The 13,585-nt window shown below is 46.9% G+C and overlaps 1 protein-coding gene across 1 annotated transcript in view; it reads left to right on the top strand.

The window, feature by feature from the left end:
- The window catches only part of RYR2 (ryanodine receptor 2), a 3,481,211-nt gene that overhangs the window by 2,177,351 nt on the left and 1,290,275 nt on the right, over positions 1 to 13,585 (top strand). Inside the window, exons 60-61 of the mRNA XM_086925791.1 lie at positions 2,137 to 2,252; positions 3,320 to 3,384. Coding sequence (XP_086781917.1) covers positions 2,137 to 2,252; positions 3,320 to 3,384 — 181 coding nt within the window. The remainder of the gene's footprint in view (positions 1 to 2,136; positions 2,253 to 3,319; positions 3,385 to 13,585) is intronic.

Here is a 13,585-nt window from a genome sequence, read left to right as displayed (position 1 = left end):
TTGACATTGTCAAAAAATTGTAAAATCCATGAAACATAATGGCCCCAGCAATTTCATATTTTACAGATACCATACCAGCTAAGCCCCCCGCGAGGCGACCACATTTTCCCTTAACTACTTTAATGCTAAAACCTATATAATCACTCATCATCACCTCATCCAGTTCCCAGGTCTCTTGCAGTGCAAACATCATAATGTTTTTTCTCCTCAATAACATACACAAGAGATTCAAAGTTCCTTTTCAGACCAGCAATATTCCATTGCAGCAATTTTACCCCACCATCATCAGGATCTACAGCAGGGGTCTCCAAACCGGTCCTGGAGGGCCGGATCCATTCCAGATTTTTGGGATTTCCCCATTGAGATACATGCAGTAATTTTAAAAATCTGGCATGGATCAAGCCCTCCAGGACCGGTTTGGAGACCCCTGATCTACAGAATAAGGATCTTGAAGCCGCCTTTTTATCATTGATTGCTCCTGCAACCCAATTCCATTTATCGTTTTACTGCTTTGAATGTTCTTCATGATTATTAAATATCTGCCTCTCTTTTCCAATTTAACAATAAAAAGCTTATCAGATCCGGCAGCCTCATGGCCCACCAAGCCCACTAACAGGAGATCATGGTTGAACTGATTAACTGGAACCCCCATGCTCCCAGGCAGAAGGGTGTCCTCAGCCCACCCCTATCTGATCTACAATGCATGGAGTGGCACATGACCACATGAGGCTTTGCCCTTCATAAATCATGGGTGCTTTCCACACTCAGATTTCGAGAGGCGCCCAACCTGATGAACTTGGGGTTCCTAGATACAGTGCAAGACTGCAAGGGGATATCTGCTGGCCTATTGGTTATCTGCTAGTGCAATATTTACATTATTTTAGGAGTTGGACCTGAGGCTTGTAGGCAGGCTGACCATTGCTCCTATATTGTCATCCTGATAGATCTACATATTTTATTATGTGACTGCCCAAAGTTGTCCTCCTTACGGCGGGACTTCCAGTGAGCTAGGAAAAAAATAATGAGCTAATTCACTACAGGTACCACACTAAGCAAATGTATGGCAGCAAAAGCAAGCATGAAATGTACAACATGCAAAGATTTCCATGAATGCTAATGGAAACGTTTGTGATTCTTGAAAAAGTCAGACATACTTCCAGATGGCATGAGGACACCAACAATTAGTATATATCTGACTTGTTTTGTGAATTTCCACACACTGTATTTGTCATTTAACTGTTTGGCATATTCTCGTTGTTTCTGTATCTCTGAGCGTCTCTTGCAGGTTTGGGTAAGCCTTGTGCTCACCATAGGTGAAGAATGGACAGCAAAAGCTGCCAAGGGGAGCGTCTTTGTTCCTAAGTTTGTAAATAAAAATGTTTGAGTGTTATGAAAAACTCAGATAAAGCACATTTAACTGCAATCGTCTTCTAAGAGCCATTGTCTTCCTCTCACACAGGTAGGGCTAATTTTCATAGTCAAGTTAGTAGTAATTACAGATAATACCAGGGTGTATGGGTAAATGAAGTGTACGTCGCTTTAAGCAGTGGTACTTGAAGGATGTGCATAGATCTCATCTGGACTTTGAATTATGGCTGACTTCAAGTCTTCTGATCTTGGTGCAATGAATGATTGACTTACTATGAATCAATAGTGAAGTTTGAATGGGTATAAGTTTGGCTGGTTGGTGCATTTAGAATTGAGAAACAATAGTTATAATTTTTCTGTGTTCTCGTTCAGGAGGCTCCTTGTCATCTTCGGTGAATACTCACGTTTTATGTTTTTGTGTTTTATTGATGAGGTTATTTTGCATTAAAACAATAGAATGAAAATTAATCTACAACCGTGAAACGCGTATGGCTCCCTAATGAACTATCCACTCATAAATATTATGTCACATCAAATGTTTTAACATATCTTTAACTTGGTCTCAATATTTTCCTTGTTTTGGAAACACCGTAGAGGTATTTTAGCTTTGTTCATCCATCTTCCCACTTATTTCTCATCCCTGTCTCCGATTTTTCAGCTGAATTAATCTTCCTACTATATTTACATATGTGCCTGTACATATTTTCTAATCCAATTGCGGTGATACTTTTACCTTGCATACATCTGTATGTTTCTCTTTTAAATCAGGGGCTTAAAAGAGCTGGAATTGGATACACCATCCATTGAGAAACGTTTTGCCTACAGCTTCCTTCAGCAACTCATCAGATATGTTGAAGAGGCTCACCAGTACATCCTTGAGTTTGGTATGTTACTCTTGTAGTATACATTGAGCCCCACAGTCATACAATATATATTTTAATGAATCGGAAAATGTAAAGTTTTATCGTAGATTGTCGACTATGATCAAGAAGTTTCAGGAATGTAACCAATATCAGGATAATGTATAACAGTATTTTGCCTTTGACAATCTTGCCCTTATGGGTTTTTATAACAGAGAAGGATATGCAGATTTTACATTCATTGTCACAATTCATTCCTGTATTCCCAGCAATAAAGTTAAAAGTAATTAGACAAAATGTCATTGCCAACAATTCCTTTTTCCGTTAATCAGATGTGATGCTTTGTGTTGCAAATGTATTATTCCAACTTCTCTAGTATCCTCTGCTGCCTCTTTAGATGTACTATTCTGCACTATTAACAGCTCCTTATCTTAAAGTCATTTAATGACCATTGTTCAGATTGTGAGTAGCTTCTTTAGACCATATGACTTGGGGGCATATTATCAAGGACGGCATTACAATTATCGCCGGTTTAGCGGCAGAAAACTGCTTCAAAAGCGGCGATAATGGGCTTGCTAATATGCCCTGGAAAATTCCAATAGAAGCTCATGTTCACACCAGAACATGGACTTCTATTAGAATTCTCAAAGGCATATTATCAAGCTCATTATCGCCGCTTAAGTGGCAGTTTCTGCTGCGCGGTTCTTGATAATATGCCCCCAAGTTATTTGTGATTGGTTAGGGGCTGTTCCTTGGCACTTGTTGCACACAGAAGGAAAACTTAGGTGTGAAAAAAGTTGTATGTGTGCATATAGTACCATTTGTTGCCTCCCGTAAAGTGCTTTACAACTGGAATATGTGAAGTGTTAAGCAGTTCTTTATCAAGAAATCCGACAATGTGTGATGTGGTAATAACATGAACTCTGAACTCTGCACTGTTGTTATACTTTTAATTCTTATAGATTCGGCGCATTCCGGACCTTTTCTTTTGCCGTAGGGAAGAGTAGCAGGAAGTCCTGCTGCGCTTTCCTCTGGCAAAACCCCACTGATGTATATTTAAACATTTCAGATTAAATGCTTTGGTTTTCCAGATGGTGGCAGCAGAACCAAAGGAGACCTATTTCCCCATGAGCAAGAAATCAAGTTTTTTGCCAAGGTAAGCGGTCGTTTTTGAACAATTCTAAACTCAAGACTCAGAGACACATTTAACATAATGTTTACCATCGCTGCATAGTTATTCTCACATGCCCTTTTATGTGTACACAACAAACATTTTATTGTGTTTATAGAGGTTTCATTTTGTAATACAACATTTAAATGTGCTTGTTTAAAATTCCGAATCTTTTCAAAACGGCTACAATTTTGATTACTTCAAATACGAATTTTCTGTTATTATCTGTTTAAACGAGTCCCTTTTCTGATTAGACTTGTAGGCTTGTTTTGCCTGAATAAGGCAGAATTATTCATTCATTTTGAGTTTCTTCAGGGTTCTATGGAAAATCAGTTGATCACGACTGTGCTTTATTTTGTAACATTTCGAGAGGTACACAGGGTAAATAAAATACTAGGGGGCATATTTATGAGAATGTTACTCAGCGCAGGGCATCAAGTCACATTTCTGTGCTGTGAGACAGAGAAAGGGCGGGAATTAAAAAAATATATATAACGCATTCCTGCCTTTGTCCCTGCTCTGGTGCCCTTTTGGCTGCCCAGTGCCAATGCAGGCACCCTCCACCATGGTGTAAGGTTGCCTCTGTTGCATGCGGGATTGTTTTTGTACAGGAAGCAGCACCTTCCTGCACAAAAACAATTATCTCCAGGGGCCATATTATCAAGAAAGCGCAATACATTATCGCCGCTTTTATCGGCAGGAAACTGCCGCTAAAGTGGCGATAATGGGCTTGATAATTTGCCCTTGTGAATTCCCATAGAAGCCCAGGTTCTGGTGTTAACCTGGGTTTCTATGGGAATTCTCTACGGCATATTATCAAGCCCATTATCCCCGCTTTAGCGGCAGTTTCCTGCCAATAAAAGTGGCGATAATGTATCGCCCTTTCGTGAAAATATGGCCCTAGATTCCTCTTTCTATGTGTGCTACAGAATGCAGCACACATAGAAAGAGGAACTTATGAAGAGGAATAAATAGATTTCTCCTCGTTATGTGTCACCTGAGAAGTCACATTCCCAGGTCAACCAGCAATGGTAAATCTGGGAATGTGTCAAAATTCATAGGAGTTGCGTAGGAACACCCACACAATGCCCATGGAATGTCTTCCCAGTGCGGAGTGATGCAACGCAATGATTTCTGATGCATTGCGCTACTCTGAATTTACTCAGGGCCACACAACTTGGCCTTGCATGGCTTCATAAATTGCTTTTTGGGCTTGCAACGCACTTGCACCATGTTGCGTTGTGCAAGCGCAATGCAACCCAAGTCATATGTATGCCCCAGGAAGTGTTCATTGTGCACTCAGCACATGCACTACTGACTCACACGCAAAATGGCGAAAGGCAAGCATCATTTACCTAGACAATTTGTAAATGAGCCACCAAGAAATTTAGGGACAGATTTACTAACATTTGATGCAACGTAACACAGCAAGGGAAGTTGCTGCTCTGAAATGCCTAAAGTAGAGAGAGCAGTAATGTGTCATTTCTACTGAGATATGGCACCGTTCTGCTCTCTCCTTAGCACTGGCACACTTCTGGCTGCTTAGTGCCAAAGCAAGCACTCTTTTGCCACGACACAGGGGTGCCTGTGTTGTGGTCAGAAAAGTTTTGTGCAGGAAGGGATACCTTATTTACAAAAACTATTCTTAGAGGCTTATTCCTCTTTGTATGAGTGCTGCAGCAAGCCGCACTCATGCAAAGTATAAATAACAAGATTTCTCCTAGTTATGCCAGCCTGGGGTAGGCGCACCATTCTGCGGCAAACCCATTATCTGATAGAGACTACTAGCTGCAGATTCCTTCAAGCAGAATTATCCCCAGGCGAGAGACTGGATCTGGAAACTTTTTGCCTCAGCATCCCTGCGCGCTGGGGGGGGGGGGGGGGGGGGGGGGAAGGGGGTGACACCATGCGACTCCGCCAAGGCCTCGTCCGCGTACGAGTCATCAGCAAGGTCACATAAGACCCACCCCAGCGCGCCAACGTCAGTCTTTTCCTTTTCCGTGGGCAACGCAGATCCGGTCCTTGCTACGGGCCTGTTTGGGGCCTTTTTTTCTTCCCATTGTCTCTTCGTTTGCTGGAACAGTGTGCGAATGCCTTCAGGCTTCAAGACTTGCACGTCATGTGGGAGTCTTATGTCGGCGACGGACCCTCTCCTCATTTTTATGTGGTGTTTGGGGGAGGATCACGGCACCACTGATTGTGAGGCGTGCCAACAGTTGACGCCGAAGTCGCGGCGGGAGCACCGGATGAAATTACTCTTGGCGTGTCTCCTCAGGTTGATCAGCTTCGGCGGATGGCTTCAGATAGGGCTGTGGCCGTCGTCCTTGCCCCCAGATAGAGACATACGCGGCGTCTCCCCAAGCCTCGCTGGCGTCTTCTCACCCTTCCCTTCTTGGGGCGTCAGCGGATCCCTTGCCTTGCGTGGGGCCCTACGCGGCACCGCTGGTGGCTCCGGCGCCAACTGGCTCTGATCCAGGTTTGGAGGATGGAGTACTGTTGGGCTGCGGCCCCTCGGGGGTCCCTCCTTCAGACCACGGTACCTATCCCTCACCGCAAACTCCTGCAGGGGTCCCTGTGGTGTCGCTGGAGATCCCCAGGGCTCGGGTCGCATCCCCGAGCCCCTCTCGGTCCTTTGACAAGGTGGTCTTGTCTAAGGCCGAGGTGACTCCGCTACGGCGCCGGCAGCGGCTGGACCGTGCGGAGCCACAGGGGTCGGCAGACCATCCTCGTCCCGCTCCGGGTCGAGGCTCAGTGGGGACCCCTCATCCCTCTCCGGGTCCTTCTCGTCCCTCCATACAGGCGGCGTCCTCATTGGAGGTGGAATGGTCCCTGGCGCCGCCCCATGGGTTGCCGGGCTACCTCTGCTACATTCTGGGCCACGGCTGGTGGAGGGCTTCGTGTCACTCCCCAGGCCCTTCTCGTTCCTCCCCGCAGGCGACTGCCTCGGCGGAGGTCGAGTCGGCGTCGTTCTGGTGCCGCCCTGGGAGCAGTTCGGCTCCAGCTCCACTCCAGTCCCCGGCACAGTGTGACTTGGAGGGACCCTGTCCGGCGACGCCAGATGGTGTCGACGTCCTGCTTCAGGCGCCGGACTCTACGGCTCCGGGCAGGGGTCATGCAGCGGATTCGTCTTCGGACGCTCCTTCTTCTCTGGAGGCAGGCTGTATATTGGTGTTGTCCTCCCCGGAAACTGGTCACCATGTGGTGTCTTTTTCACCGGCACCATAAAAGGGCAGCTCCTCCCCCCTTTCTGAGGCAGAGGTGTTCGCCGGAGGATCAGCAGGTCCCTCATTCTTCAGTTCCTTCTGACTTCCAGGTCTGGCCCTTGCCGGTCCCGCTTGGCTTCGGGGACGGCAGCCTTAGTTTGCAGCTGTCGCCCATAGAGGAGCTGCTCTTAGTTTGCAGCTGTCGCCCATAGAGGAGCTGCTCTTTCCACCGCTGGGCCCTACGGAGGCGGGTGCAGCCTTTGCTCATGCTGGTTCCACAGCTGTGGGCATTCAGCGCATGGGTGACCCGGTTGCTCACTTTCCGTCGGACCAACTCTTGGAGGTTCTCCACCAGGGCTCTGGTGGGAGGGAGATCTTACTTCCCTGACGGGGGCCTGGAGGCTTCCCACCTCAGAGGATCTGGAGTCTCAGCACCTTCTGCACCGTCACCTTCCGACGCCGCGTGACCCGGCGCACCTTTCCCGCCACCCCCCTGCTGCAAGTCCGCTTTTGCGGACCGCCTTTACCTCCCTGCTGCCACTGTTGACTCGACCATCCCAGGAGGCCTGCTGGCTGGACTCTTGGGGGCGCAACACGTTCAGGAGCGGCTCATTGATCTTCCTTTTGACCGCAGCCTGTTGTTCCATGCCCCGGCTGACTCCGCCATCCAAAGGTTCCTGGCAGGGCTCCGTCCTCCTCCTCCCCCTCCGCGTTATTCTCCTCCTCAGTGACTGCTTAGTTGGGTTTGTTCTGTGCCTTGCCCCAGTATTGGATTTTCATAGATTCCCATGCTTTGTATCATTCCCCGTCGTCGGAATGTGAGCCTCGGTAATAGAAAAATACCATAGCAGTAGGTACAATAGTGAAAGACAGACCTAGGCCTCATCTCATTTAGTAGCCTATCCGCCTCTTTTTGTAAAAGAGACCAAAAAACTGCAACAACCAATCAGAGTAGCCTCACCCCTTAGAACCCTCCGTTGTGCTTAGGGAGTCTCCTCTGAGCTCTGCTCAGATTTCTCTTCAGATTGGATTTTTCTCTTCATTCTCAAGTCTACTATGTCTGATAAGGAAAAGAAGGCTTTATTTAAAGCCTGTGCAACCTGTTCTACGAAAAGGCTGTATATAGAGGACAGCGCAAAAAACACAGTTGATGGACAGAATGCAGAACAATGTCTTACATTCACCCCAGTACAAAGATCTGGGCCTAAATCCATTGTTTGTTTGCACTCCACACCACCCTAGATATATAGTATATAGAGGACAAGCATAAAGACTGTATATACTGCTTGTATCCTGATCATAAGGCCACAGATTGTAAGATTTGCAGGACTTTTTCTACAAAGACCTTGAGAGACAGGGAAGATAGTCTGTTAACCTGGTTACAGAAAATGAAGTCTCGTAAGGAGATTCTATCATCTCACAGTGAAGATTCTTCTTCAGCTGCGTCTTCCAGAAGATCCAGGAAGAGGGGTAGGTCTTCCCCTTCAACTTCATCTGTACCCCCTGTTAAGTCCTCCCAAAAGACCTCTGATAGGTCTGAAAGGCCAAGTCTTAAAAAATCTCCTCACCGAGGTGTAAAGGAGAGGCTGGGACAAGTTGCTGAGGCGCAAACATCAAAGAAGGTACTTCAGATTCCTTCTGTTACTTTTCCATCAGCTGAAAAGGAGAAGATTTTCAAGAAACCAGAGTCTGTCTCCCAGGAGGGGAAATAAGAAAGAAAAAAACGTCAGTCGACGACGAAGTCTTCAGGTACATCAACGACATCTAAAGTACACCTGGTTTCAGTTACAGCTCCGTCGACGGTAGCTTCGTCGACAGCGACTGCAGTGTTATCTCCGTTGACGCTTCAGGTTCCGATCCCCTCGTCGTCGACGATGGTGACGACATCTTCGATGACGCCGACGATAGTGTCGACTGCTACGACGTCGACGAGGACAACGTCGACGGCGACGACAGCTGTTATGTTAGTGACGACAAGCTCGTCGACGGTACCATCGACGATCAGCCCATCGTCGACCAGAGCCCTTTCTTCGTCGTCGGTTCCGTTGACGACGAGCCCGTCAACGACGTCATCGATGATTCAAAAAGTCCGGATTTCCATAAGAAGGCAGCAGATCACTCCTGAGATGTCTTCTCCGCGCAGAGTGACCCCTTTGCCACCAACTTTGCTTTTGGAGGAAGAGCTTTCAGAGGAGGAGGATGGTTCTTACGGGGATGCTTATAGTACATCCCAACTTCAAGTGAAGTATCAGGACTCAGATTCCGACGATTACTATACTGAGCAAGGCCATTATGAACAACAAAATAGACCTCAACATCAACCTCATCAAGAGATGGTGGCAATGCCTTCCTCTCTTATTACGGATTTGCAAATGATGTTGCAGGATTACAAGAAAAGGTTTCCATCAGAAGTTTCTGGACAACAAACGCAGTCTCCTCCTCCATCGATTCCTGACGCTTCTTCAACTACAGTGATTCCTCAAGTATCTCGTCCTCCGGAATCAGAGCCTAGGGAAAGCCACCAGGAGAGTATTGCTGTTCATAATGATGATGATTCATCGGACGATGATCAAGGTATTCATCAAGTTCCGGATCCTGATAAAAGAGTGGGACGAATATATCATTCCAGATCCGGCTTCACCATCGCCGGATCCTGTTGACTCTCCTCCAGTAAACATCGGAGGTTTCCATAACCTTATGGAGAGAGCGTCCAAGAGGTTTGGCCTTCCTGTCACCACAGTGCAGTCAGACTGTTATCCTTTATGATTTCAAGGAACCTTACAGGAAGTCTGTCCGTTCAATCCCAATCGTGGAGCATGTATGGTCCGAGGGTACTAAGGTGATGCAAAATCCGGCTACGGTCATCCCTGTTCTTCCGCGGTTGGAGAAGAAATATAAAGCTCCAGAGAGCAGTCCTGCTTGCCTGACAGGTCAACCGAAGCAGGACTCAGTTATTTCCCAGGCAGCTCAAAGAAAATCTAAGAATCCTTCGGCACCCCTTACAACACGACCGGATAAGGGAGGTAGACGCCTGGACAATGTGGGTAAATGTTTCTCTTCAATGTCTAGCCTTCTAGTTCGAGCGGCGAATGCTCTTGTAATCTTGGGTAGATATGATCGCCAAATGTGGTGCGATTTATCCCCGTTTTTGGATCACCTTCCAGATGGTGCCAAGAAGATCCTTGAGGAAGGTGAATGTTCTTCTTTGGAAATAATAGATTTTGCTATGGATATATCTACCACCGCATTTCGAGCCTTGGCAGGGTCAGTAGTTTTAAGACGTCAGGGCTTTTTGGCAAACATATAGACGATGCCCTTCACGATATCAAAAAGGACACTGACACAGCAAGGTCCTTGGGGACATTGCAATATCGCAAGGTTCCTTTCAGAGGTGCTAAAGGGAGAGGTTTTTCTTCGTACAGAGGTGGTAACCAACAACGCTACTCCTCTTATTCACAATCCCCCCAGTCGTACAAGCCACAATACTCGCAACACCAAGGTCAGTCAGCATCTTTCTCTCGTCAACCATCAAGAGGGCGACAGGGTTGTCAGGGAAAAGATACTTCTAAGCAACAATAGCGGCCTCCAGGCTATGTCTACTGTTCCTTCCCCTCCAATATCATCAGTGGAGGGCAGGATATCAAAATACCTCCACAATTGGCAGATCATTACATCGGATCGGTGGGTTCTCAACGTCATACAATTTGGCCACACACTAGCGTTTCAAGATTTTCCACCATCCAGAGCCCCTCGCGCCACAGAATCAGAACATCTGAATCTTATACGTCTTGAAGCTTAGGAACTACTCATCAAAGGAGCGACAGAATTTGTTCCTCAGTCCCAACGAGAAGAAAGTTTCTATTCCAGGTTTTTACTAGTTCGCAAGACAGAAGAAAAGTGGTGCCCAATTCTAGACCTGAGGGAGCTCAACACCTATCTCATAAAACTCTCATTTCGGATGGTTTCTCTCCAGGATATTTTGCGTCTCCTAAATCCTGCCGATTATATGTCAACTCTAGATCTCGAGGACGCATACTTTCATGTTTTCATTCATCCGGCCCACAGGAGGTATCTTCGCTTCATAGTAGCCAAGAGCCACTTTCAGTTCAAGGTCCTGCCTTTCGGACTACGATCTTCTCCGCGGGTATTTACAAAAGTATTGGCCCCAGTAGCAGAATACCTAAGAAGGCAGTCTCTGCAAGTGTTTCCCTACCTAGACGACTGGCTGATAAAGGCTCCATTTTCTCAAACGGCCACAAGGGGGGTCGGAGATTGTATTCAACTCTTCAATCACTTGAGTCTGGGTCTCAACAAGAGCAATTCTGTCCTTCTTCCATCCAGGTTGGCAAGATTTCTGGGGGCCATTCTGGAGACAACTCTTTGCAAGGCTTTCCCTTCAGAAGAGAGACAGAACAGACTGATTCTTTCTGCCAATCGATTGCAAAGGAAACAAATTCTTTCAGTCCGTCAATACAAATCCCTTCTAGGATCATTTTGCATTGCCTTAATTCCGCACTGCAGGCTACACATGCGCCCCCTGCAAGAACAACTAGACTTGCAATGGCGTCAGGCAGAGGGATAGTTCGACAACAGGATAAGAATCACTCCTATCATGAGGAAGGCAATCAGGTGGTGGACTACAAAAGAAAATATTGCGGAAGGTCTCTTGTTTACGATTCCTCCTTCTCCGTTAGGTCTGACCACAGACGCCTCTCTAGAAGGCTGAGGGGCGGTATTACAGGATCTACAAGTAAGCGACCACTGGTCTCAAGAGTTACGCACCTCCCATATTAACCTTCTGGAGTTATGGGCGATTCGGCTGGCTTTGCAGTTGTTTCTTCCAAAAATTCAGCATACCACAGTTCTGGTCCGTACGGACAACACTACGGCCATGCATTATGTAAACAAGCAAGGCGGAACGAGATCCAAACTCCTTCCGAAAGAGGCTCAGGAGATCTGGGAATGGGCTATTTGTCATCAGATATCTCTCTCAGCGGAACATCTTCCGGGCTCCCTCAATACGGAAGCGGATTCCTTGAGCCGCCTAAGGTTGGTTTCTCACGAATGGGAACTGGATCAGAGAACTCTCGAAATAATATTCTCTTGTTGGGGCACTCCACTTATAGACCTGTTCGCGACTCCAGAAAGCAAGCAGGTTTCACCATCAAAGATCATTGGGGAATGCTCTTTCGATAGCCTGGTCAGGCGCATTTGTTTACGCCTTTCCTCCAATTCCCCTGATTCCAAGAATACTGAGGAAACTCAAGACGGAGCCCTGCACAATGATTTTAATAGCTCCAGCCTGGCCCCGACAATTTTGGTACACAGAGCTTCTCCTTCTGTCTCAGGATCAGCAAATTCATCTGCGTCCCATTCCAACCCTGTTGACGAGGTCCAAGGGCCAAGTGAGGCATCCGGACCCGAATTCCTTGCAATTGACAGCTTGGCTCCTGAGCACCAGGAGTTCAGATCTTTAGATATCCCCCAGGATTGCAAAGAAACTTTAGCTCAGGCTCGGGCCCCAAGTACAAACAACATCTATCGAGCAAAATGGAAGTGTTTTTGTGCATGGTGCCATAAAGAAAATCTTCATCCATTCACTTCAGCTCCTTAGAAGATCTTACTGTACATTTTGTCTTTGGCCAAGTCAGGTCTTCAACATTCTTTCATCAAAGTGCATCTTGCAACGATCTCTAGGTTCAGACGAACAGCCTCTGGCCCTTCTCTCTGGTCCGCAAGAGTGATCAAACAATTCCTGAAAGGTTTGTTCAGGGTTTTTCCTCCGGTTAAACCTCCTCCTCCATTATGGCAACTCAACCTGGTCCTCAGCCATCTCATGAGTGCTCCATTTGAACCTATTCATAAGGCGGAGATGGCATTTTTGTCATGGAAGGTGGCTTTTCTTCTGGCAATTACATCGGCCAGAAGTGTTGGAGAACTTCAAGCTCTTACGATTGTTGATCCTTTCTTGCAGTTCAAGAATGACTCTTTGATTTTGAGAACAAATCCGAAATTTATTCCAAAGTCCCTTCGGATTTTCACTTGAATGCACCTGTTCTTCTAAAGTCTTTTTTTCCTCGACCTTCGACTCTGGCAAAGAGATCTCTTCACACTTTGAATGTCCAAAGATGCCTGAAATTTTATCTCCAACGCACAAAGACTTTCAGAAAGACTTCACAACATTTTGTCGCTTTTAGCGCTCCAAGGAAAGGCTTGCCCCTGTCTAAGCAGGGGATATCACGTTGGATTGCCAGCACAATTCATTTCTGTCATCAAAATGATACAAAGCATGGGAATCTATGAAAGTACCACTACTGGGGAAACAAAGTTACAGGTAAGTAACTTGTTTTCTTCTTAGGCCGCTTGTTATGACTGTGGAGTGTGCTTTCTGGCTATTGAGTTCTCCTTTGGGACTTTGGCATTATTGGCTGCTGGACGGCCTTTTGCTGCCCATGTGTGTGTTTTGCTGGAGTTGTTGCGCAGACTTGGCCCTGAGATTAGGCCTTCTGCTTTGCTTGGGATGCTTGTCAAGCCTTCTGCGGGGGTGTTTTTTCCTCTTCCAAAGAGGGTTCCCATGTCTTGGGACTTAACGTACCCTATGTGGGATAGTGGTAGCTGTTATATAGCTTGCACTCTGCTAGGGAGTTCTGTTCACCTTCTGGTGCCGGTTCTCCATGGCTTTGCTTCTTGAGGTCGTGTGCGCGGCCCCTCATAAGGGTGTGGCCATGCATTTTCTCACCTTCCTGCCCCTGTCCTGAGGGCTGGGGTGATTCGGAGTGCTCACTTGTCAAGCGTAGACTATCCGGTCTTCCAGGTGCCCTGGGCTGTTCTTCTTGCTTCTGGCAGTGTTTGACTGTTGGCGCTGTTCTGGCTGGCCTGTTGCCTTCCATCCGGAGGGGGCTCGCCTTTCTTCCCCTCATTTCCTTGGGCCCTCTGGGCTTCTTCTTCTTCTTCCTCCTCTTCCTTTCTTGGCATTGGATGGA

This window comes from Lissotriton vulgaris, chromosome 6 (genome assembly GCF_964263255.1).
Source record: "Lissotriton vulgaris chromosome 6, aLisVul1.2, whole genome shotgun sequence".
Taxonomy (NCBI): domain Eukaryota; kingdom Metazoa; phylum Chordata; class Amphibia; order Caudata; family Salamandridae; genus Lissotriton; species Lissotriton vulgaris.
The sequence above is the reverse complement of the archived record's forward strand: the minus strand, read 5'-3'. Positions and strand labels throughout refer to the sequence as shown.